A 25,969-nucleotide genomic window follows, 5' to 3' on the forward strand; every position below is an offset into this window, starting at 1 on the left:
TTAAGACAATAGTCAGGTATAATATTCTTATTAAAAATCATTAGTGGAGTGACACTTGACATGTAAATTATAATTCTTTAAATACAGGACTTTATACAAACACTTTACATAGATTTCCCGTACATCTCATTATCTTATAATTAAGGTTTATATACTTAAACTTTTCAAAAAACATTGTTCACATGTGATTTAAATTAATAGAAATCAAGACATTTTCAATCAAAAATTAATTTTGTGGCTTAATCAATCATAGCATTTTATTTAGTTTTTGTTAAAATGGATATTGCCTTTCTTACTAGATTATTTAAGTAGTCATTCCATCTGCAGTGCAGGAGAGGAACTTATTTCACAACTGTGGGGGTATGTTTCAAATCTATATGCATAAGACTAGTTTACCATATGGTGCTTACCATGATTTGCATATTTTAGTCTTCATTAATTGCTTTTAATACCTTCACTCTTCCTTGCTGTTACTTTCAATTCATCTTTCACTGCTACTTGATTCTAATATTAATTTATTTTCACTATATAGTAAGAAAATACTTCCTTTCTTCATACTCACTTTAGAATGTATTTAGGCTTCAAAAAATCAAAGATATAAATAAATCTTGTAAAATTTGAAATTATTAAAAACCAGTAATTTTCCAAAGAAGCATAAGGAGATAAGGAAATATTAGGAGGTAATAGTTATTCTGAAATGTGAATACTTGGCAGACTGTTTTGATAATACCACAGCCAGGAGATCTTTTATTTTTTGGAAGACTGTCATTACAATCTCACAGAGCAAAATATATTTTACAATGAAGATAGTACACTTTACAGCAAGCAAAACGTGGAAGTATTAAGCCTCTTTGAAAAAGGATTGTATTGAGGATAATACTAATACTAAAGCTGCCTAATTATTGCCAATATCAACATCCTTGTGGTCTTCATGAGAGGAGAAAAGCAAGGTAAGAAAGTCCAGGATCAAAAGCTGCTATTGCAGACCATCAGCAAGTGCAGTCAGTGCTATGTCTGGAGCATACTAATGAGTTTCAAGGAGACAGAAGACTGTTAGTTGCTTTAGGTAAATGCTTTGCCACAGTTTGCTGAAATCCTGCATCCAAAAACAACTCCCCCAAAATTTGGAGCTGATTAGCAATTTACAGAGCCACGTGCAACCTGCAGGCAAGCTTTCAAAGGCAAGGACAGCATGATGTATTTATTATGCATAGAAGTTTTCCAGAAAAGCTCTCAATACTCTGTATGTTGAAATTCTTGGAGCATATGGCACTAAGACTTTGACTTCTTTAGTCAAGGTCTGTTAATGGCAGATGTTTTTCTTTAATATCAGTCTTCTTTCTTTAGGCATGTTTACGTTTTTGTCTTTAGGTATAAACACAAAGAATATGTAAAGTTAACTTTATGGTATGTGTACATATGTATATATGTTCATGTATCTTTATGCAGTGCTCCTGTAAGTTTCTCCTTAATAATTTTCATTTGCTATTATTTGAAAAAACATATTTGGTAAAATGCTAACTTCTCAATTTAAGAATTATTAGACTGAATACTTGTCTTTAGCACATGTGCCCATATTTTCTCGTCTTTTTATTACTATATTTGTACAGTTTGCAATACAAATATTCTCTTACCTATAGAGCTGTTTTAAAGCTTTGTTTTTCAATTTTCATCTATTCTAGTATTAAGTCCAAGTATTAAATTTCCATTTTGAAATATGTACCTGCTTTGCTTTTGTAGAACATTTCTTTGTGCCAAAACAATTTGGTTATAAGACAGGATGCACAAATGAAGAATGGAATTATTGCTATGATATTTGACTTTATTTGTTTATTTTGATTTATCACAATGTTAATACTGAGGTGGATTCAATAGATATATGCTATTTATATTGTAATGCATTAAAGAAATTTAAAAAAATCTTTAGAGTAGGTTAAAGAATACTGTTGATTTCTGCTGGAATCTTTATTAAATATTTTATTTATCTATCATTGGAAACTCTTTACATGGTACTCACAATGTTCTCTGTGCATGACCCAACTATGAAGAAATCTCAGTTGTCTATGGCAAAAAAGCTATCAATAATTTCCTAGAGATAAAAAGTACATATGTATGCGATGTAAAAACCATTTTTATATACTAAATAGAAACCCTTCATTCTAGATAAGATATATTAAATTGATATTTCCTCAATATCTTGTAGAAATAAGATTGCTTAATATGAAACAGATAAATTAAAGAACTGGGTTACTTCTCTTTGGTCATTAAAAAACACCAGCAAAGTCACATAATAAATTTTGTATTAACTGCCCTTACTCATACTTTATCTATGTATTTTCATGTTTTATTTCTGAGTTTAAATGCAAAATGCTATTGTTGGAATGGGAATTGATGTACTGTAAATTTAATTGCATAATCAAATTTATCTTTCAAGGATCATTTTAAATGGCTTGATACATAGCAGATAATCCATAAATATAGAAATTATTTTAATATGGATGTGATGTTGCTTTTTCAGGTGCAGCAGCTGAATCATATGGATGAAGTATGTTATGAAAGTGTGCTGAAGCAAATAATGGCTGGACACCAGGTATTTATTTTTTAGCTTACTTTCCATTCACAACATACATAAAAAAGTTAAATCATCACAGTGATGTATTGAGAATTATTCTTTTATAATATGTCACTTCAGAGATAGCCTCTAACCCTAGAAACACTTCATAGAAACAGCAAGAAAGAAAATGTAAACTGACTAAATAGTGTTAGCTTCTAACAGAGGTCAAAATTCACAGTACTTGATATATTTGTAAAGTAATTAATGTGTATTTATGTCACTTTTTTTTTTAATTACAAGGCAAATTAGGTCAGTACTTTAGACACCTTACAACAGGTACACTTAGAGATTAAAAAAATCAAAAATTAAGCATTTAATAATTCTTCTTAGACTTTTCTATATCTTTCAAAATCTAGTCTTTTGTGTTAGAGAAAAGAGAATTACTCAGCATTCAAGATGTGGTGTGTGAGGGCTCAGCATAAGTCATTCGAAATATTGTGGGGTTTGTGTTTTGTTTTCATTTTAAATGAAGTAATCATTCATTTTGCTTTATAATAGAGGTTTGTGCAGTGAATTTTCAAGTCTGACATTCCTCTCAACTAAGAATATGGGCCTAACTCATTTACCTGAATAGTTTCTCATTCTGCTATGATTATGGTCCTGAATTATTCCCACACAATGTCTTATGTTTTTTAGAACTTTGCACATAAAGCAGGTATGGCACCTCGTCAAAGCAGGAACAAATGCTAGCACTCTATGATGCTTGAAGGGGTTTTATATACAATTGTATAAAAGAGGGAAACTCTGTCCTGTACAGTCACACTAAGAAGTGCACATTTTTTGCTTTTCACAAAAAAGTTCATTGAGTTTTTTGAAAGATGAAGAGTTGGTTTATGACTTGGGAAGGGAAAAAATACTTCAGCAACAGGCTCCTAGTCCTCCTGCCCCCCTGCCTTGCTTTATCTCCATTCTTCTACTTATCTTCTCTTGTTGATATCAGTTATTGTTGTTATGTTCAGAAAACTTTCATGAAGATTACTTTTGGAAATATTTTTATTTTCTTGAGTGAAGACTGTTAATGAAATTTTTTTAGCAGCACCAAGGGAACTTTTGTTTGTGTTCTCCTCATTGTCAAGTATGCAAAAACATTACCAAATTCCTAACACTGAAGTGCATTTAGTTTCTTATCTTTCATTTCTTGTTTTGATTTTGTTTATTTTCACTTGCTGAAGTGCAAGTGGCAGAGTCTTTAAATCAGTAGTATGTAAGTAATGTATCTTGGATTCCCAGCAGGGAGTCTGTATGCTGTTTTGGTATATTTACTGCACCTTTCTTCCCCTCTCTTTTCTTCACACTGAGGAAAAAAGTGACTGCAAACATATATGATATTATTTGAAAAGATTCAAAGACAGTAAGTTGTTCAGTTCTAGTAGGAGATGTTTTTGTAGCTTTGCTTAGGAATAGTTTTGATTCTTGTGCTAGCAGCTGAAACGCATGAGTGTTTTGTTTTAAGGCATGAGCTACAGTTTTAAGAGGTGAAGAGAAGAACTGTAGTCTACTTAATGTTACAGTTTCAGCAAAGGACACTGTTGCTGATCTCAGTTTCTGAAAACTCTGAAATTCTGTATTTCAAACCAACAGCCATATAAGTGCAATTTTGGGCAAAGCAGAAGTGTGGTTTCTCTTGCTATATAAATGCTGGTTTGATTTCAGAACACTTTGGTTAATTTGATCCATATGGTTGTAAATTTTCTTTGTTTGAAAGTGTTCATTCTGCTGTGTCACAGAACTCTCATTTAGAACATCTAAATAGCACCCACTTACACTGCACTTTTCTTGAGACTCTTTAATTCATATTGGTCTTGATATTTATTAAACAAAATAACCTGAGAGTAATTATATAGAAGTACCAGTATACAGGCTTTGACAATGCAGAATCAAGCACGTCAACTCATTCTTAATTATAATATGTAGTACTGTACCACATGAAAAATTTGAGTTTTCCATTTAATGAGTCTGCTATGACAAATGATCTGTCTGGTCATTAGACCAACTGCAGATGTTTACAAAGTGGAAAAAAAAAAAGGTCATGTAGATATATTTACATTGAGATGCCTACCCCATAGTGGAAGATGAATATTATGAGCAAATATGATTAATATTACACTAGAAAGGTTTTCTTCAGTGTCTTTTCACAATTTTGAGAATGCCCTTTGATTTTCTAAGTTTCCAGAAACCCATTACCTTGTGTCCACGTTTCACCATAGGCTGTTATCATCAGGCTCTGTTACCTTTCTTAGCTTGTGTTATTGGAAAAACATGTATTTATTAATATTATATATGTGCAAACTTCATATGCTTTTTAACAAAGCTGTGGTTGCTTCTAAATGTATTTCTTAAAAAGATGTTTTCATCTCTTCCCCCCAAATACTTAAGAAAAAATTTCCATAGGTGTTGTGTATCTGTATGACATTCAGGACATGGTTGAGATTTTATATTTATTCAGGCAATAATGTATGACAGACACAGATTTCATTAGCAATGCTCTAGAGAGCCTAAAACTTCTGTTCTGTTTTATACTGAAATGCAAGAAAGAAATACCAGAACCAGAGAAAAACACTTTCCCTCGCTAAAGTTGCTCGAGTTTATGTAGATCTTCCTGTGACGATCAAGCTTTCACAATGTTGTCTCTTAAGATTCTTGACCAGAGTCTTTGGACCATCCTAATAAATTAAATTCAGCATTGTTTATTTACAGGTCTGTTAACTCATTCTCAAAGAATTCTATCATGGCAGAACTAAATAATTTACTCATGGAATTGATGCTGATGTGTCACTGTCATGTTGTAGGTTGGAGTGTGAGGTTTGGCTACAGTTACACATCCGTGTGTTTTTATTAGATGTATGTGTATTTTCATTTTTTAAGGCTAAGGTTGGTTGCATAAGGAGTAGTTGCATTCTATAGGCATGTGTTTTGACAGATGGAGAGAAGCTTTTTATGTTGATTTTTCAACATTCATCCTCTGCAAGACTTCCAGCTCTTCCTGGCTACTGGGAAATTAAGAATTGGTGATTCAGTCTTTAATTTTGATCCATCTGCTCAAACTAATGAGATATCTCATTTGTAGGCTTCACTTTGAATTACCAAATGCAACTGAAACAATAACATTTGTCTCATAGCACAATTCTCCTCTTGTTTAACTTGAGGAAGTTTGATAAATGGCTGGCCCTACTGACTTTTCTGGGGTTTTTGTTATAGAAACTTCCTGTTGTGACCAAAGAAGGTCAGAAAATGTCCCAAAGGTTTCCAAGTACTTTTCAAATCAGTGTGCTCATTTGGAAGATTGCTAACAGTGTAGAAATCTATTGGAAGTTTTCTCTGGCATATTCTGCCTCCCAAGGCAGCTTTAAGTGAGAACCTCTAGTGCTGTTAGGTCTGCTTTTATGAGACTGTCCTTCTATGCTTGATATTAGTTGGTGAATATTTGTTTTCATGTCATACTTGAGATTTGTTGTGTTCTGATATAATCTAAAAAGATGTTAGATCTTCCTGGACTAATTTGCTCCGTCAGAGTTTTATTTCTGACAGAGTTTTATTTCTACCTCTTAATAAACCAAAGATACTTTAAATTAAGAAAGAAAAAAATCACTCACTCTTTGTCAGAAAATATGGCTCCATGCTCAGTTGCAGGTGGAGTATTTTTCCAGCATTTCTCTTCTGGGATGCTCTTAATTTGAAGGCTAGGTGAAGGCTAAGTGACTGAAAATTATCATTCCCTCAGTGTTATTATAGCTGTATTTTTTCAGACTGCAACCAGTAGTGGGCCACATCAACCAAAAAGATTATTTCAGATACAAAGCTGAAAAAAAAAAATTCACATTTTACAGCCCTGTGAGAAGGGCATCTAATGGCAACAAGTTCAGGGGTGCGTGGCTGAAATGTGAAGAGTTAATTTTTTTCTTTACTTCACTGGCTGGAGGACCCTGAAGCAGCACCTGGGTAGCAGAGACACACGAGGGGCAGTGCAGGCACTGCCAGGCTCAGCCCATCCTGGTGGGCAGTGGGGCTGCTGTTCACACCCATTTGTCACATGTTGTACTACCCTGCTGTGGTCTTCATGTGCTTTTTATGACTTCTGAGCTTTGATCTCTCTCTCAGGACAGCAATCTCAGGCTTGTCCATGAGAGTGCCTCCAAGTCTCTGTGAACACCTATGTTGTGTCAACACAGATATTCTACTTCTCAAAAGAGAGGATAAACAGCAGTATTTATATATACATATGTACAGTAAATATATATACAGTAAATATATGAGATTTCCCATACTGTTAATCTCCGGGCCTAGGCAATCCCAGCTGCAAGGTCACTGGAGTGAATCTACCATCCTCCTCACCATTATTCCAGTTTTAAACTTTTCCTTCCAATAACAGTTTAGGACAATGCATATCATACTGTATATATCAACAGTTTATGACAATAACATGACACTCTTGTCATGTTATGATTTGAGCAATTTGAGAAATTTTTATGAGTTCTGAGAAATAACATAGTATGTTTAAGATTTTGGGTATTTCTCTAAAACATGTAAATTATTTATTTATTTCTCAAAATTATGTAAATTTTGATTTCATGTTAAATTCCTTTATCTAATATATTGAACTGCTGCTCTCTTTGTCAAAGTTCTGTTGTTAAAGTTGTTTAAGTTAGTATCCTAGGGAGTTAACTATTTTTCACTTTGACTCATAAATTCACATCCATTATGTCTCCTCCTTTTACTGAGCTTTTGCTGGTTTATCTCTTTAGCTTGGTTACCAGGAGATGATACCACATTTCTCCCATTGCCCCCATCACCTCTTAAATATTTTTGCTGTTATGAGTATGTCAGAACCTTACTGTTTGCTATCTTTTCTTTTTTCTTTCTTTTTTTTTCTCTGAAATTCTTTCAAGCAAAAAAACTCATAGATTTATTGAATTACCAATTAGAAGAGTTGCTGAAGTCTTTGAAAGCTTTTGAAGGAGGTTCTTCCTCAAAATGCAGTCATAAAACTCTTTCACCAGTCTCCCCAGACTACACACCTCTTTTGTTTCTCCTTTTTTTTTGGTTTTTTTTTCTTGTAAGTGATTCTCTTTGATATTACTTAAATCTTCAAAAGAAATCCTGTGTTTTCTTTGCCCTTGGTGTTCTTTCAGCAAGAAAGGTCTCTTAGATTTTCTCTCTGCACCTTATTCTCCTGTGTGGCTTTTTTTGCTGACTTTCAATACTCTGTTGCTCATCTTCAGTCACAGGTATCTAGGTTTCAGTCCTGGTTCCATATCCATTGCACTTTGTTCCTGTGCCATTTTGTCTGTTTATGGCAGTTTTTAACTTGGAGTGCCTTTGGCATTCTCTTGTCTTCTGAAACCTCTTTTCCTTTTTAAGACAATAATTCCTGTTTTCCCACTGCTTTCAAGACTTTTCTGTGTAAGTCTGACATGACAGTATCTTTTCTTTCACTAGGTCTGGTACTCAGGGAAACTCTAGCAGTTGGACTTGACATTCCATGACTGTGCCTTCTGGCTCAGCTTATTCTGTGATTCCTTGAAAGTTCATTTTCTCACTCAGCTTGGTGTTTTCAGTTCATAGCAAAAACTGGCTGTTCTGTAGGAGCTCTGACACCTTTCTGTGGTTCTCATTCCCTTGCTGTTTATGGTTCAAGGTGTCAGTACATAAATACTGAGGAGACATTATGGCTTTACAAGAAGTGGTTTCACTATGCAAGGAGCTTTTCTAGTGGGGAAAGATGTCAAATTGTCTGTTGCAAAGAACTTGGATTTTTGAAATGCTGTATGGTATTGAAAGCCTCAACACAACATCAGAAAGGGAATGCCGTAGTAGTAATTGTACAAAATTAGCAACAACTCCACTTAACTAAAGCTAATAACTGCAAGCCAATAGAGATGCAACAACCCTTTTTTGAATTAACATGCTAGAAGTCTCACTACTGGGATGAAAAATATGGATAAGAAGTAACAATGGACAGCTTTGCACAAACCATCTGTTCTTGTTGAGGCATTGTGAGTGGTGATTTCGAACTGCCCATTTTGTGCTTATTTCAGTTCAGTTTTTTTAATCTTTTGAAGAAAGTGCTTTTTGAAGTACATTGTTAGTTTCTGAGCTTTTACTCTTCTCATTTGAGCTAGTTTTTTTAGGTTTGGCTGGACTGTGTTTTCTTCCGCTTTTGACATATTGTCTCAACTGCATCTGATTTACCTGTCACAAGCTCTTACCCTCTATCTTTTAAAATTAAATGAATGTGCAGAATACAGCCATTTATAGCTGTAACATTTTTAATTAGTCTATTCATTGGGTGGTTACTATGCAGTTTTCTGGAGATCAAGATTGCTTTATTAATTAGAAGTTATGTTCTTAATTAAAATGTTGTCTTACACTACTGGTCCGCATTTAGTTCATTAGAAATAATTTTGAGGTGCAATAATTTTTTTTTAAAGTTTTGGAATAATTTCTAAGTGTCACCTTGCACAGATTTTTAATAGTTTACTCTTTCAAATCAGGATTTCTGTTGTCTCAGATCAGAAACAAATTAAACTTATATAGTCAGAACTGGTTCTGTGATGCATACTGCACATAAAGCCTTCACTTTGTCTGTAATTGTTCTCTATGTACAACAATTGACTTGAACTTTGCAGTACTTAGAAGTGTCATCTTGTTTTTCTGAGCTATCTTAAACTAAAAAAGAAACAGAGTAGTTAATTTAAATCTATTATATTAAATTGTCAGCAGTGAATTTGACAGGTATTAATTTCATCCGTAAAAATGATGGATTAAATTTCTTTATTATCAGTTTTCCAGCTGTTATTTGGCTGCAGAAGCCGTGTGAAGATAACAGTTTAATAAGCTTAGTTACTGGAGCTGTTGACAATGCTTTTATAGCCATGTCTTGAGATAAGATTTAATAAAACATTATTTTCTTCAGAGGTCTCTCTGGGACTTAGTACCTTGAGAATTAAGCTTTTCCTAGTATTTTTTTCCTTGGTGAAATAATGTTTATAGCATGCTCTGGAAATATGTCTGAGAATTTACAGAGTTTATTAGCATGTATTCTTCATCTAGATTGTTTTTTTTTTCCTAGATTTTCATTTTAGAGCTTAAAGAGTTTATTTCAGCTTGAGTTTTTGTACCTCTGTATCTGCACAGATTGTTTATCGTTCATCATCTGGTATAGCTTATTTGCATATATATGTGTATATATTGCTTCTACAGTTATATGTGTGCTCATGTATGAATAAAAATAGACAAATACAGAAGGTAAAGTGATCTGGCAGGATAACTGAATTATGACTGATGATTTTAAATGTTATTTCTTTGTCAGCAATACAGAAGGTAAAGTGATCAGGATAACTGAATTATGACTGATGATTTTAAATGTTATTTCTTTGTCAGCTGATTAAATGAAGAATTGAGGTTTTGTATCATATTCTTTTGCAGTTTTTGCACAATTAGGGCCCATTTCTATGTGTTGTTTCTTTAACAAAATCACAAAGTAATTCAGTGATGATGCACTATTTTTGTATTCTGCCTGTTCATAATTTGTTTATGCTCTTCATTTCTACAATAACTGCCTTTTCAGCTTTAAGGATATAGTAGTTAATATAATCTTATACCTGTATAAATGAAGTTTTGTTTCCTACTTTAATTGAAAATAGTATATTGATGTGCTGTGCACTTCACAAAGTGCTTTATACCAGATGTTTCATATTATTGTCAAATGATATGTATGTACTATTTTTCTCTATATTTTCTGGCCAAATTCGTTTGACTTTCAACATATACCTTGTCAGCTCTCTTTATGAACCACTGAGAAATTTGCTGGAAATGGATGCCATAACAAGTTATGTGTATAAAACCCCATAATTCTTCAATTAGGGAGCCTTCTAAATGTTTGTGTGCAATGTTTCTCTGCAGTATGCTAATTTTTGCATGTATGCTTGCATTTATTTAATAGTTTGTCTGTATATGTGTACTCAGGTGTTCACAATGAATTTATTTAGACCAGAAACACCAATTTAATATCTTCTCATTAATTATGAGTGCATGAGGTCTTCAGCTGATGTCGGCAGTGATGCACAGCTACACAGTGTTGTCTGTATTGGTGATTACAGCTATCTGCTACTATTTAGAATTATTCTTCTTCTGATATTATAAATTAGCATTGAATCATTAAAACAAAAAAAAAAAATCAAATTTAATTCCAGATTAGCAACTTCTCATAGCCTAAAATTTTATTTAAATGAAGCAATTGATAGTTACATCCTGAGCCATTTGGCCTCTTGTGGATGACCTCTAAGTGTTGAGTTGCAGATTTACTGCATGCAAATGTGACAAAGGCAGCTTGACCAGTCTTGCAGCCATATATGATGAGTTTTAGTAGCTCTGTGTTAAAAGCTGTTTTTCAGGTATGACACTGCAGAGCATTAGCAGTCTAAAAGATTGTGGGAAGTTAAGTCTGTAGATTTCTGTCAGCTGCACATTATTTTTCAGTAAGAATTCAATGGCAAGGTTAAATGATACTCCAAAGGATACGCTAAGCATTGCCAGTGGTTCAAAGCTTTTGAAAATTCTTGCCCTGTAGCTCTGCAAGAAATGGATCTGTGTGCTTAATTTAGCATCATAGTATCAAGTATGTCAATAAAATATCTGATTTTTGTCAAAACATCTGTAAATTATTACCAAGTCAGATACTGTCCACCAGGACCTTATGCCTGTCACAGTTTTTTAACAGGTGTAATCTGAGAATCCAATGGTAATATCTTTGATGGGTTTCAATTAGAAATACACAGAAACATAGGTTGCTGTAGAAAATAAAATATTTTGAGGAATCCACGAGGATGGAAAATAAATTTTCACTAAGATGCATCAGGAAATTGACTTTATACTTCTATTCACTTTCCAGACGATGAAATTTCTCATTTGTGTAATTCTGTGGTGTTGAGAGTTTTCTTTGTGGCTACTGAAAAGATGATTCCAGAATATATTACGTTTGGATAATTGCATGCCTTTTAATCATGAGGTATTTATGATACTCTTATTTAGGCCAGGAGATTTTGAGAAGGACTAGGTATGTAGCATGTGGTTTTAGGAACAAGATTTGATTTGTTCAAGCACAGTTTATTACCATTAACAATAAATGAATCATTTAAGTTCTTCATAACTTAGTAAGTTTCATATGAAAACACTGCTTGTACTCGAAAGCAGTTCTTTATTTTTCTGACGATATAGAAAACTTGTTGATTAGGAGCAAAAATCTGGATAAAGGTCAGTCTTTAAATCAGTGCTGATAAAAAATAAATTAGAAATCATGACTGTTCTTTTAGTTGTTTAGTAGATTTATGTTACCCAAACCAGAAGACAGAGATGGCCAGTGGCAATATGGCAACTTTCTTAATCTTTTTTTGCTTAAGTAAAAGCAACGGGAATAGTCTCCAGTATCTTCTATGTTCCTTTCCTTTAATAAATCTGAATAGAATCTGCTTATGACTACCGACTCCTGGGTCATTTTGCGTATTATGAATGTTAGCCATGTGAAAATAGGTTTGAAAACATAAGAAGAGACATGGTGAACATGACAACTCTTAACCTAGACTGATATTTGTTGAAAATATAGTTTATTATACAACAGAAACATATTTTGTTATACAAAGTCAAAATAGTTAGTGTCAAAACAGGACAAAGGGAAATGCTTGAAACAAATTATTCCATGATCCTGTTTTTCTAAAAAAAGATACAGTGAAAAGCTACTTATAATTTTGAATAATAATTGTCATTCAAGTCCACTGGCATCTGCAAAAATGCAATTGTTAACTGCCTAATGACATATATTTGCATAGTAATAGACTAGCTATTCTTGCTTAATTTTCTATACAAGAATAGTTATTGCTATTTCTATTTCTATCCTGCCAATTAAAATTCAGAATAATTTCTACTACCTGTAGAAGTCAGTAAAGTATTTTTTGTTTGTCTTATTTTTAATTCACCCTCTGCTTTAATTTTCACTCTATTCATTTTTCCTCTGCAGCTTGTGATATATTTGGCTAATGCTACAAATGGAAGATAGCACAAATCGTATTGTAGTGTTCTGAAACAGGTTTTCTTTAGTGGAAAATGTATATAACTGTTGTTTAAAGGCAGAGCCGTCAAGTTTCATGTGGGCAAGTAATTTTCACTTGAAGCATCCTCCCATAAGTGCTGCTGCATGAACCCTGGCTGTTCTCCAGTGTAAAAGTTTGATGTCATGGCAGTCTCCTATTTTAATGCTAGAGGCTCAGTGTCACCTAAACAGTCCATAACTGTTTTATCCATAGCCTTGAAATACATCCATATATCCATAGCCTGGAAATGACAGCAAGCCCTTATATCTTTCAGTTTTACATAGTGGCAGAGGACACAATGTCATGTTTTAAATGGGCATAGCTGAGTGCCTCTCTGAAATGCCTGTGCACTGCTACATGCAGCATATGGAACAAAAGGGAGAAATTAGGGATTTGCATCTCTAATTGCTGAGCTAAGATGTTATTGAGATCAGAGATGTGATGTGATGCCTCACATGACTGAGTGCTGCAATGGGTGGAAACAGAATCTTGAGCAAGGTCAAGGTTAGGGCAGCAAGAAGCCTGTGTGTGAAAGCACAGCGGGGATACCTGGAACTCTGCCTAGGGATGGATGATGAGCCAGCTGAGAGTTTAGGAGGAAGGTTAGCCAGTAGATAGACGTAAGCAATGCTCTTGTGGGATTTTGATACAAACACTGCTCAGGAATAAAGTAAATGAGGCCTTCTTCAGACAACTAGAAGCCGCCTCATGTTTGTAGTCCCTGGTCTTTTGGGAAGACTTTCCCACCACAATGTCTGCTAGAGAGACAGCACGGCAGAGCAGAAGCAATCCAGTAATTTCCTGGAGTGCATTGATGACAATTTCCCAACATAGATGGTTGAGGAGCTGATGAAGGTTGATGCTGTGCCGTACCTTGTATTTACAAAAAGGGAAAGACAGGTTGGGGATCTGAATGCTGGGAAATGTTTTGGCTGCAGTGACCATGAGATGGTGGAGTTCAAGGTTCTAATGGAGAGAACCAGGCAAAAAGTTGCACTGTCCTGGGCTGCATGAGAACACTTTGTCCTCTTCAGAAAACTTGAAAGAATCCTGTGGCAGGTAGTTTGGAAGAGCTAGGGGATTTTCAGGTATCAGATCTTCCAAGCTCAAGAACAGTCCATTCAGATGTGCAGAAAATCAAGCAAATGGCCCAAGGCAAGTGTGGCTGAGAAAGAAACTGCTGACAAACATGATAAGGGAGGGTAAAGCAGGGACAGAAGACCCAGGAGTAATATAAAACTACTGTCCAAACATGCAGAAATAGGATTAGGAAAGCCAAATTCTGTTTGAAGGTAACTCTGGCAAGGTATGTAAAGGGCAGTAAGAGGGGCTTCCAAAAGTACAGCAGCAGCAGCAGCAGGAAGGCAGCTAAGGAAAATGATGGCTCTTTACTGAATGGGGCAGCAAACCTTGTGACATAAAACATCTGTAACACTGAGTTATTCAATGTTCCCTTTGCCTTGGTCTTGCTAGTAGGATTTGCCTAGGAATCCCAGAGTCCCTGAGGCAAATGGGAAGATCATAACAAAGACTTCTCCTTAGTCATACCCTTACTGTAAGATAAATGAAAATTAAGAATAAGAAATATAGTAGTATTTCAGAATTTGTGTAATAGAGCATTTTTTTACAGATATATGTAGAACACACAAGGCAAAATGAAGGAAGGGCCAATAGAAAGAAAATAAAGAACTTCCAATATAATGTCCCTATCAGAACCCTTTACATAGTTTCATGAATGGCATGAAGGTGAGCTGGGAGAGGTTTAGGTTGGATATTAGAAAAAGGTTTTTCACCCAGAGAGTGCTTGAGCAATGAAACAGGCTTCCTAGGGAAGTGGCCACAGCACCAGCCTGACAGAATTCAAAAATAATTTGGACAATGCTCTTGGGCACATGGCGGGATTCTTGGGGTTGTCCTGTGCCGGGCCAGGAGGAGGATTTTGCTAATTGTTGTAGTTATCTTCCAACTCAAAAGATTCTGTGATTCATTAGCAATAAAACAATTAGATGGGACTGTACAATAAAACGTTCACTCAGGCAGTCATATTTTAAGTAAATATACATTTCCACATTAAATGAAATACAGAAATAGAAATTATAGGGCACATGTTTTTAAACAGTACTAATATTGTAGATAAATAAATGAACAAGTGCACACTTCAGAATATATCACCTTACTGGTTTGATTTGCTGATGAAACATTATATATGTCTTTGTTATTAATTAATATTTTCTGTTAAAATATTGTATGGTATTGTGCAGCTTTGTTCTTCAGCACAGTTTCCAAAATATGTCTCTTTTATTTTGACGTCTCAACCTTGAACAAAAATTCATATGTTCCAATCCACATTATTTAATGTTATGTGATGAGTAAATGCAGTCTACCTTTAAACTGTGAATTTTTTATAGAAAAGGAAGGATATAAAAAATGTCTCATTAGCACTGGTTTGTAGGCAGTTTAGTAATCCTTCAGTTTCCTGTAATAAAAGATCTTAGTACACATGCAAATTATATCAATATTTCTTTTAAATACAAGATGTACTTAAATTAATTAAAATAATTAGAAAGTAAATTCAAATTCTCTTGTTGCCTTAGTAAGTGACAGCCTGTTCAGCTTTTTCCATTCCTGTGGTGTTGTTTAATGTGCAGAAAGACTTTAATTTGCAAAATACAAAAATCTGCTAAAGTAAAAATAAGATTTATTATTAAATAATATTAAAAGTATTTAATAAATATTAAAGCTTAAAACTACTTTTTAAGCTTTAATATAGGTCAACTTATGAAATTTCTTATTTATTGCTGTTTTTTAGTTATTGGTTCTGGATAGTTCTTCATGAGTTACTGGATTTGGTGAGAGGAATGGGAAATCACATTTATACACTGCTATGCTCTTAGTTAGATCTAGTAATATAAGATATCCTGACTTAGCATCATTTTTGATCAAGAACCATTAGTGAGCTCTGTGTGCTGTTTTCATGTATATTTTGGATGTAATAAACTTTTCATGCTGTAAATGTTGGGCATTGCAATTTTGAACTGTATCTTGGCAGTTAGGGAGAAATCACAGCATGAGAGAAAAGCAGGTTTGTTACTCCTTAGAATTAGGCTATATGTTGGTGAGTTTACTTAGCCTGTAAGGTGGTTCCATTTAATGATGTGGAGGAAAAATGTTTTTAACTTAAATAGGTAAGCAGTCCTATTTAGCAGTCCTAAATTAGCAGCCCTTGGGGAAAAAGTGTTGAAACCTTTTTAGGAATTAAGCTTTGTAAAATACTTGGAGGAGTTTTCATGCTGACCTCAGGGCAGAAAATGTTTGGACAGATTAATCTGTTGATCAATATCCCTAACCATTCATTTTCAGTAGAAGTAATACCCAGATCAAGAACCACATAAAAGAAGGTGTTACAAGGATTTAGCTGTGTGAAGCCAAACGGTGTCTTGAGGCTAAAATATAGATGCTTGTTCCTTTACTACATAATTAATATCAACATTGAATTAAATAAATTCATTCTTTAGTCTTAGTTTATTTGAAGGGTGTGATGCAAAGTGGCTGGCAAAACCTAGGCCTTCTCTCATTGAGGAGAGTGTTCAGTAAGAGAATTGCTGAACTCAAGCATTCAAGTGACCAGTACTTTTAATAGGAAGATGGAAAGATAACTGAAAGAGTCAGCATGTTTCCCTAGAAAAATGATGCAACATTTTAAGGCTATCATAGAGAATGTCAGTTTGAGATATGTATTTTCCAGTAGGAAAAGTTAATCCAAGCATCTTTGCTGTCCAAGGCAGAAGAAATATATTTCAAGGTATTTCAAGTACCTGATTATACATTTTTAGTAATAATAGCCCACTTCTCTGTGCTTTGGTGATGCACTAGCATGTTTCATAAAGATTAAAACCTGGAATGTGCAACTGTTTGGGGAATGCAAGCAGTTCCTGCTGTGAATTTTAAACAAAGTTTTGAGTAAAAGGTTTGATTTGTTTTATACTTTGCAAAAATTCTGAGGAGGTAGCCTAGCTAGAGACATTTGCTTTCTCCTTTCTTGTGTATTTTTTATTATTTAAAAGCTTTGGTTTCAGGAGAGCAGCAGCAGACACTTTCAGCACTAGGGTTATATACACCAGAGCTGGCTTTGAACTGCAAAGTACAGATCTAATTACACAGCTTGTAACTGTGGAACCACTTCTCTCTATTCTAAATTACTTTTCCTAACTTATTTGCATAATGTAATGCACAGAGATTTTGCCACTGAAATATAATATTCTCTGACACAGTTAGGACAGGCTAAATTAACCCTCCTAAGACTATATTGCTGTCTTACAGTATATTTGATGAATGTTTACTGACTTCATCGGGGACAAAAACATCCAGCAAGGTGTTTTATGTCAATTTTTAGCTAGGACTGGTTCTTTAAAAACATGTTGTGATGTACAGAGATTACAAGATGTAACAGGATGTACAGAGATTGTTGTGTGTCTGAAAAGTTCTTTTTTTTTTGGTCAATAATTTTGCAATCACTTTAAATTTTTTCAGGTGTTGATATGTGATCATTTAATACATAAAAGCCAATGAATTCAGCTGTACATTATTAAACCAGTAGCAGATAAATATCGAAGAAAAGTGCCGCACATCTGAAAATTAGGTGTCCATAAGAACTGTAGAAAAGCTTCTGAGTAGAGGACAGTTACACAATGCTTGTTTCTTAGTTATTGTCTGCATGCTAAGGTCTTACTGAATGAATGATTGCTGTGGTGTCAGAGATTGTCATACATGTAGGCAGAAAATACATGTAGGTAGAAAGCATAACTGAAGTTTTCTTCCAAGACTCTGCTAACTAAAAGCAGAAACGTGTGCTTTTTTTGTTTATACTTGATGAATTTATTGAAATTTATTGAGTATAATAGGCAGAAGAGAAAGGAAACTCAATGTTGTCCCAATCCATCTGTCCCATTCCGGTTCTTGAAGCGTGTATACTGAGTGCCTCTGACTATCAACATTTCTAAAGCCCACAGGGTTGTTTCTAGACATACATTATGGCAGGCAGTAATCAGAAAGAAAGAAAGAATATTTTAGTTGTTTTTAGGTAAGAGACTCCAACTCTTTTTTGAGATCTCTTGATGTTCTCAACAACATGAAAAAAAAAAAAGTAAAAACATTTTTCTCAAACAGTTTAATTAGTGTTTTCATGGCTTTTGAATATTGCATTAGTGGTCCTGCTGTTAACAGTGGTAATATTCTTGTGGGCTTTTAATTGTGGGCATTGCAGAGTAGTTCTCTTCTGTTTGATTGGTGGTTCTTTTCTCATATAGCCAAGTTGTAGCATCAGAATGTTTATCAGCCCAGTATTTGTTTCCAGATCATTTAGGATGTGTCAAATAACACAACTCTTTACATCAATGTTAATCTCAGTACTTTGTGAACATGAATTATTTATGACCAACAATTGTTCTCTATTTTTAAAGACTTAAGAACTTTTAAAAATACAATCTTCTCAAAAGCTCTTTGAAAATATTGCATGCAATATAGGCAGGTTCATCCTTTAATTGCCTTTGAATGCAATTAGTTTTCATCGATATGTCATGTATTAACTAGTTTTTGCCATTCCCATAGGCAATATTTTGTAATTAATGTGTTTAAACCTTTTTTTTTATTTCTCATTGGCCCTGTTTCTTTCTGCCTAAAGGTGATGGTGTTTGTTCATGCTAGAAATGCTACAGTACGAACTGCTATGGCTCTTCGAGAAAAAGCGAAAAACAATGGTCATATTTGTCACTTCTTGTCACCCCAAGGGTCAGAATATGGACAAGCTGAAAAACAGGTAAGTGAATAATTTACTGTGAATAATAAAAGACTGGTAGTCTTTTCAGTCTTAGAATTGATATTTTTTGCTAGACAGTCCAGCATGGGAACAGATGCAGCATTTTTGAGCTTCTGGGAAGATTTTGCTTTGAAAAGTCATGTGAGCTTGCTGAATTGAATGGGGGAACAGAAGGAGTAATAGTAAAGGTAGAGCAAAGTCCTGTTATTTTCAGTTTATTAAGATAAAACTGGTAATTGTCTTTTATGCAACTTGCACTACTTGACAGTAACCTTCATCTTTGCAGCTTGGGAAATCCCTAAACCACCAGTTTCTTGGAATATGCCATTATATCTGCTGAAAGAATATTTCCATAACAATTCTGTGCTGTGTGTGGCATTTATATTTGGTGATATCAACTGAAATCTAAAGATTCGATTTAGCAGTGTCTTTTTAACATCCCATGAAGAATAAGGTTCTTTCTCTTTCCACAACTGATTTCTCCCCATGAACATAGAGGAGATACTTACTGTAAAAGTTTTAATACATATGGGAGATACCTTCTTACACTGGTAAATATATCTATAAACTCTTCAGTATTTTGGACCTGTGAATTACAATCTTCTGAGGGTTTTAGGTTCTTGTGTCTGTTGTTAGTTATAATAAATATGTTACTTTATTATATACCTCTGAAGAGAATGTGAAAAGATTCATTCAGTCTTAGTAATTATGAATGGAGCATAGATGTTACAGTTGGCAGAATCAGATTTCTGAAACATAGAGAAATCAGGATAAATTATGTTCTTTTTGGCAAGATGCTTCTGAGAGCTATAATAAATATTTTAAAACTATGCTCTTATAAGTTGATGTCATTATATTTCATAAAATAGCATATTTAAAAGCCTCTCTTTTTCTAGCAGATGCTAGTATCTGCTGTATTGTAAAAATAACATCAAACTTGAACTTGAAGACCCCAAGTTTCTACTATAACACTAATTAATGCTGAACCTTTTTTCATTAGATTTCTTAGAAAAAAAAACCTGAAACTCTTCATTTATTAAAAATAATGTTAGTTTTTTAATGGTAATACAATAAAAAAATTAAGCTATTGAAAATACTAGTATTTATTTAGACAGTCAAAATTATTGCTAAAGAAATTAAGAAAAATTTTATGCTTATTTCAGCAGTGCATATTTTGTGAGATACCTGTCGAAGTATTCATCCAACTCACTGTGTATGTCAGTGAAAACAGCTCCTATATCTTTACTTTTACTTCTCATTAATTAAACTATATTAAATGAATTAGAAAGCATATTCCTGTGTTAATGGAAACCACAAAACTGTCACAGAGTCACTGTTTGGAATATGTGTGCTATGAATGCGGTTTGATGTGCTGCCATGCTTATGACTTGTGGATATAGCAGTAGATTTCATCTCTGAGGCAACACACCAAACTGGAAAACACAGACAGGGAAGTGGAGGAGAGGAAGTTCTGTTCTCTATTAGGCTGATCTTTGACTGTGCAGAGCCCCACAGTGAAACTGGACATGTGCAGCTCCTGTCTGCTTCAAGGTGGGAGCAGGAAGGAAGGTTCTGGCTGAGATCTGTTGTGGACTATCTGTCCAGGCAGACTTAGTGGTTGTGACTTACCCTAGTGGATACTGGCAGAAGTCTCCCCACTTCATTTTCAACCACTATCTGGGATAGTGGCATTATTCAGGCCACCCATGAGGTTCATAAATTACACTTAGAGATTGCTTTTGAGTTTAACCAGGTCCCTACTTTGCTGCTCAAGAATTGGCGACTACCATTTCCATGAATGGCAAATTTCATTGTAGTGATTGAGCTCAGTATTCAGAGGAAGGTTGTGATGGTAAACAGTGAGACTTAGGACTTTGGTCTTTGGCTTATTTAGAGAATTACACAGTAGAATCTTCTGGGAAGCTGACATGAAGGAGACAAATCTCTCTGCTTTTACACTGAAGAAATAGCTTGAATTGGGAGGTGTTCACCTTCACTGAAAACAGTGATGACTTGGCATCATAATTCAGGAAGTGAGGAAGAAACTGGGAAAGAGAGAGGTAAATGAAAGTGAGTACTTAAATTGTAAGCTTTACATGCTATTCATAAAAAATGCAAGTAAAATATTATCACTGTATAGGTTCGTGTGAAATGTACTTGCTATTCTGAGTAAACTCCCAAGAGAATTTGAATTCTTGTGTGGGAATACTACTTTTTTACCATGAAAATGTAAGCATCATCCCTTTTCAGGAAAAGCTGTAGACATGATCAGTACTAATGGTACACACTTCCAAGTGTTCTTACAGAGAAACATGAGGCATGAAAGTGTAATGTGCGAAATTATGGAATCTTTCCCAATAGCATTTTAAAAATTCTTAAAAATCAGTACCTAGGAAGAATGTGGAAGATGAGCTAAAATGCACTTATAAACCAAGCTGGTGATGATTGTCTTGGAAAGCAAGAACAAGTGTGTCTGTCAATAACTGAACAAATTTATAACCAGATAAGAAGGAAGAGGTGTGAAGATCAGATTGTCCTGGTTCCAGCCAGGATTGGATTAATTTTTTCAGTAGCCAAGAAGGGAACTGCAGGTTATTCTATACCAGCTCACATCATTGCTGGGGGCAGGTGGAAGGGAGTGTCTTCTGGGCAGAAGGGGTTCCTTCTGGTCATTTAGGTGCCGCAGAGTAGTCTGGTACCAGTTCCAGCAATCACACGTGAATTTTTCCCCTCTTTCTTGTACCCTGTGTCATTAGTGTTGTTGCTGTTACTGTTTGTTTTCTTCCCTTACTGCTGTTTCCAGTAAATTGTTCTTATCTCAGCCCATAATCTTCACCTTTTTGCCTCCAATTCTCCTCTCCAGGGCAAGGGGAGGCTGTGGGAGGGGGAGATGCAAGCAAGAAGTGCATGGTTTGGAGACTCTCAGTGGAGAGCAGTAAATTGGGGAGTATTGTCCCTAAACCACGACATATAGCAATGAATGAGAGGGAACTGTGTTCTCAGGCAAGGATCACATAACCTTCTTGGTGTCTGTCTGGAGTCTTGCAATGGCTATGAAGAGATAGGAGAACTTTAAATTCTTCCAGTGATTAGTATATGTCATATGCACATATTACATGAGTGTAAATTCAGATTATTTTACTTCTTGTGCATGTAAGTATGTTCTAGAGACTGGGGAAAAATATTACTTTTTTTTACTGTGGTTAGTATTTTACGCAAATTAGATACTGCAATGTATTTAAGGGCTCCTTTACTGTCACACATAAATAAATCAGTAATGGGAATAATAAAAATAGAGTGAAGGACTAGTCATACTAAAATCAGTAGCAAAATACCCTCAGTAACTTTTCCCAACATACTTCCCTTTGTCCTCTTTCAGGATCCATTCAACAAACAAAGCTAAATTATACTCATTTTATTTACAATAAAAATTAATTATTTTGTTGATTCTGGCTCTGTTGCCTAATACCTGTTGCCTAAAAAAGGAGTTTTCAAGATATTGAGGGAATTTGTGGTTTTGTGTTCTCTGTTATTCAGAAACTTGCTGTTTAAACTAATATGAATATACTGTATTGAAATAATTATGTCACAGCATGTATCTTTGAGGCATATTTTTATTTATATACAGTTAGCACAATAAAGATACTAATCAAATATATAGTCTGCCAAGTTCTATATATCTAATCAGATATATAGTCTGCCAAGGCAGCAAATGTGCATAAACAGCCATCAATAATCATAAAATGAGTAATATGCTAGCAACATTTCTCTGAGCAATTAAGGCTCTTACATATGAAGACTTATGAGTACACCAAAGATTTCAGTGATTAGAACACGTGGTGGGTTGTTATTAGAACTATTACTGTTCAATCTAAATTTTCTTTTTCTTTCTTAGCAGTAAATATTTCCAACTGAAGTAGCTAAATTAAGAGCAGTAATGTACATGCATCTTACCAAAGGGTTTTACCATCACGTATTTTGTCATAGGAACTTTCAGTGCCAGTATTTTTACGGATTTCAAAGTGTAACAGATAAGCTAAGACACAAGGCATAGTGAAGTCAAGATGGGTATAAAGAAGTTGGTTATTTTCCTTACCTTTCTGCTTTCTTTCCACTAACCCATCCTGGAATTAAACACCAGAGGCTGAATCAAGTACAGTGCCTGAATCAAGTACAGTGCTACATTCAGGTAGCCTGAAAGTGCACAGTTTTCTCCTTCAATGGTAGTTCTAGTGCTGGAGAGGTTTACTGGTTAAGGTACAAACTTCAGTGCCACATAGGTGTACACTCAGAGCCTGCATTTAAAGGCCTAAGTGACTGTCAGCAGGAATTGAATCTGTAGTTTTCTACCATTACAACTGTTAGGAAAAAAAGAAAATGCTACTGCGGACAACTGTGGTTCTAAACAGAAGAACAGAAGTCAGAGTTGTACAAATACTGCAGGGGCACACTAATGGATTCATAGTTTTTGTGTACAAGAAGGACCAGCTGTTGTGAAATGTTTATAATGTGATGTAGGGAATTGAGCAAGGCACAAAATTCTGTTTGAGCTCTAGTAACAATTCCTAAAATGTTTATAGCCTTGACATGTATAATTCTTCATGTCTGAATTGGCCTGCCTACTGCTCTAGACCCAGGATCTTAGGCTAGTTCTCTTCACTGACTTAAATTTTTTCCCTGAGAAAGTTTTTATTCATTTAAATAGCAAATTATTGTTGTTAGAGGTAGAGCAAGCTACTTGGAAAGTCTTTCAGTGGCAAACTTAGAATGGCCAAGAGTTTATACTGGGAGGAGCATTCACACTCCTCTTTCTTAGGCATTTGCTGTTCAAAGGAACTATTGCTCCAGACAGACTGCGTGTCTGACCTGGCACAGCAGTTCTTACACCTTACACCATAAATCAGATACATTTTATGCAATAAGTTGGTTATTAACATAAAACACAACTTTTAAGAGCATTTCTAGGTTCTTTTTAAAATTCATTCTCCAAAAATGACCTGGTTTCTTTGTTCCTGAAACCTCCAAACTCATCTGCAGGTGAGCCAAATGGTGGTGTGGAACTGATCTGTCCTTGCAAGCACTCATCATTCCTTCAGAGTGTTTTTATTTAAAAACTGTACCTTTAATCAGCATGTTCATATTTTAAATTTTTAATCACTTGTACAAATATTAAATATCCGTAGGTCAAACTGGATCTCTGAAGACATTGACATTCTGTCATGTGAAATTTCCTATATACAATTAATTTCTTCAATCATCATTGCCTGATTTTAATGTCTTTAATAAATTAAATTAATTTTATATAGTACTTAATTCCCAATGCTGCATCATATAAATGAAATCTCTGACAGAAGTTTAACTGTATTATATCAGTGCTGTGTGATGCAGAGTGATTAATCTAAGCTTCATAATGGTAATATCATGTTTGTCTGACAAGAGCTATCTTGTATAAATGGATGTTTATTGGCACTGTTCCCAAATTTATCAGACTACAGGCCATTCAGTCTTGCCATTTCATTTGACATGAAATTTAGCAATACCTGGCAGAGAATAATCTTAGTAATGTAATACAGTCCTTATTTTGTATTCTGTATGCAGTTTTTGCTGTAATGGATAAATAACATACTTAGAATCATCTGAAATCCAGTATATGACTCACAAGAATAAGTAGTACTCAAATCATGCATGTTCTATTCTAGACACAGCAAATGGAAGCAAAGGCTACTTCATAGGATGTACTAAAAAAATAGAATAGTTAAAAGCACTGTATTCTTTATTGGCCTTAAAAATTTGAAAGCAATTACTAATCCTCTTAATTATCTGTCAAACATTTTTAAACTATTAGAAATTAATTTTTAGAGAGCATTCATCAAATATTTAATGTGTAATCGTTTGCCTGACATTTAATTATTTCAGAGCAATCCTCATTTTATTTTTGTTTTACTAATAACATATCTAATATTTGATATGCCATTAAAAAAACTATAAAAATAGAATGAGGATATGCATTCAAATACATTAGGCTATAATAAATGTTAAACATATATTGAAGTTTCCTATTTGTTTTATAATTACTATATTTTTTATTTGTGAAAAATATTTGCTAATTGTCTCTCAGAGAAGGAAGTGAAGTGCTCTGTATTTCTTCCATGGGATATTTTATTCAGTAGTCCTGCTTGAAGGTCAGAGACAAAATTCATGATAAGATGTGGTCCTAACAATTCAGGTGTTAAAGAAAAATTTGTTCTGTATATAGAGATTCCTCTGTCCTGATTCATCCTGAGCTGTGGAATTTAGCTTTGTTATTCAGATGGACACTTTGATTTTGGGGAGGCCTTTTTACAGGGGGATATATTGTGAGCAATAGAAAAATATTGCCTTCAGGTTTTTTAGCAGTATTCCTAGATATTAAAGATAAGTGTTAACTGTTGTAAACTGAAATAAAAAGTTGACAGAAACAATAAATTTCTTTATGCTTTTGCTTTTCCTGACCTTTAAAAAGGAAAACCGCTTGAAGTTTGATGTATATTTTTGTTATTATAATAGTTACTTTTTTATGTGTCATTCTAGAAGTTGTGTTTGCACAGCTTTAAGTTTGTAGTTCTGTTTTCAGCTTGATGCTCTGTGTAGTCCTGTGTATTGTTTACAGTCTGCTGGAATGTTCTAGTGTTTTTATTATGCATCAGAAGGTATAAAATATATGGTATAGATTGAATTCTGTTATCAGCTATATTTCTGAAAATTAGTCTCTTATCCAAGGATTTCAGACTTCTTGTCTTGTCTCTCAGGCTCTGATAGTACATTACTGACGTAACAAGTAACAGTCTTCTGCTGTCCTGTGAAAAAATAAAATGGACTTTTCCTCTCCACTAATCTATGGGCTTGATTGTATATTCTGTTTTATCTATCATGAGTGTCAACTTGATATGCAACAATGCTTAGTTTCAGCCTGTTTATCACTGGAAAGCCACCTCATGAATATTTGTTCTACTTCCAGAAGCTGCACCGCTTTAGTAATGGATCTCCTAAAAGAAAAATGGGTTAGCAAACCTTTTTCTAGAATGATCTCTGAGGTTGCAAATACAGCTGACAGGGGTGCTGATGTTTTTCTTCAAGGAACTATTGAAAGAGGTTTTATGCTTTTGTACAGAGCTTCGCAGCTATTTCAGAGTTATTCAGGCTAAAATCAGTAATGGATTTAACCCCTGTAAATAGAAGATTTAATGCCTTTTCTTACTAATCCTCCATGGAAATACTCTGATAAACTCTGGGATAATGTGTTGCCTATAGCATCCCCTTTCATTGTTGACAAAATTCCTATTAAATATTAAATGTGCTTAGGAAGATCGTTTGAAACTGTTGTCATATCTATAACATGATTAAACGTCTCTCCTTAAATGAAGTCTACCGCAGCCTTCTGCAAGGTAGTGCAGTCTTTGCATTCAGTAAATTCAG

The 25,969-nt window shown here is 34.4% G+C and overlaps 1 protein-coding gene across 1 annotated transcript in view; it reads left to right on the plus strand.

The window, feature by feature from the left end:
* The window catches only part of ASCC3 (activating signal cointegrator 1 complex subunit 3), a 252,629-nt gene that overhangs the window by 105,404 nt on the left and 121,256 nt on the right, over positions 1 to 25,969 (plus strand). Inside the window, exons 13-14 of the mRNA XM_041414871.1 lie at positions 2,519 to 2,590; positions 18,380 to 18,514. Of these exons, the coding sequence (XP_041270805.1) occupies positions 2,519 to 2,590; positions 18,380 to 18,514 (207 nt within the window). The remainder of the gene's footprint in view (positions 1 to 2,518; positions 2,591 to 18,379; positions 18,515 to 25,969) is intronic.

This window comes from Onychostruthus taczanowskii, unplaced genomic scaffold (assembly GCF_017590055.1).
Source record: "Onychostruthus taczanowskii isolate IOZ18803 unplaced genomic scaffold, ASM1759005v1 scaffold48, whole genome shotgun sequence".
Taxonomy (NCBI): Eukaryota; Metazoa; Chordata; class Aves; order Passeriformes; family Passeridae; genus Onychostruthus; species Onychostruthus taczanowskii.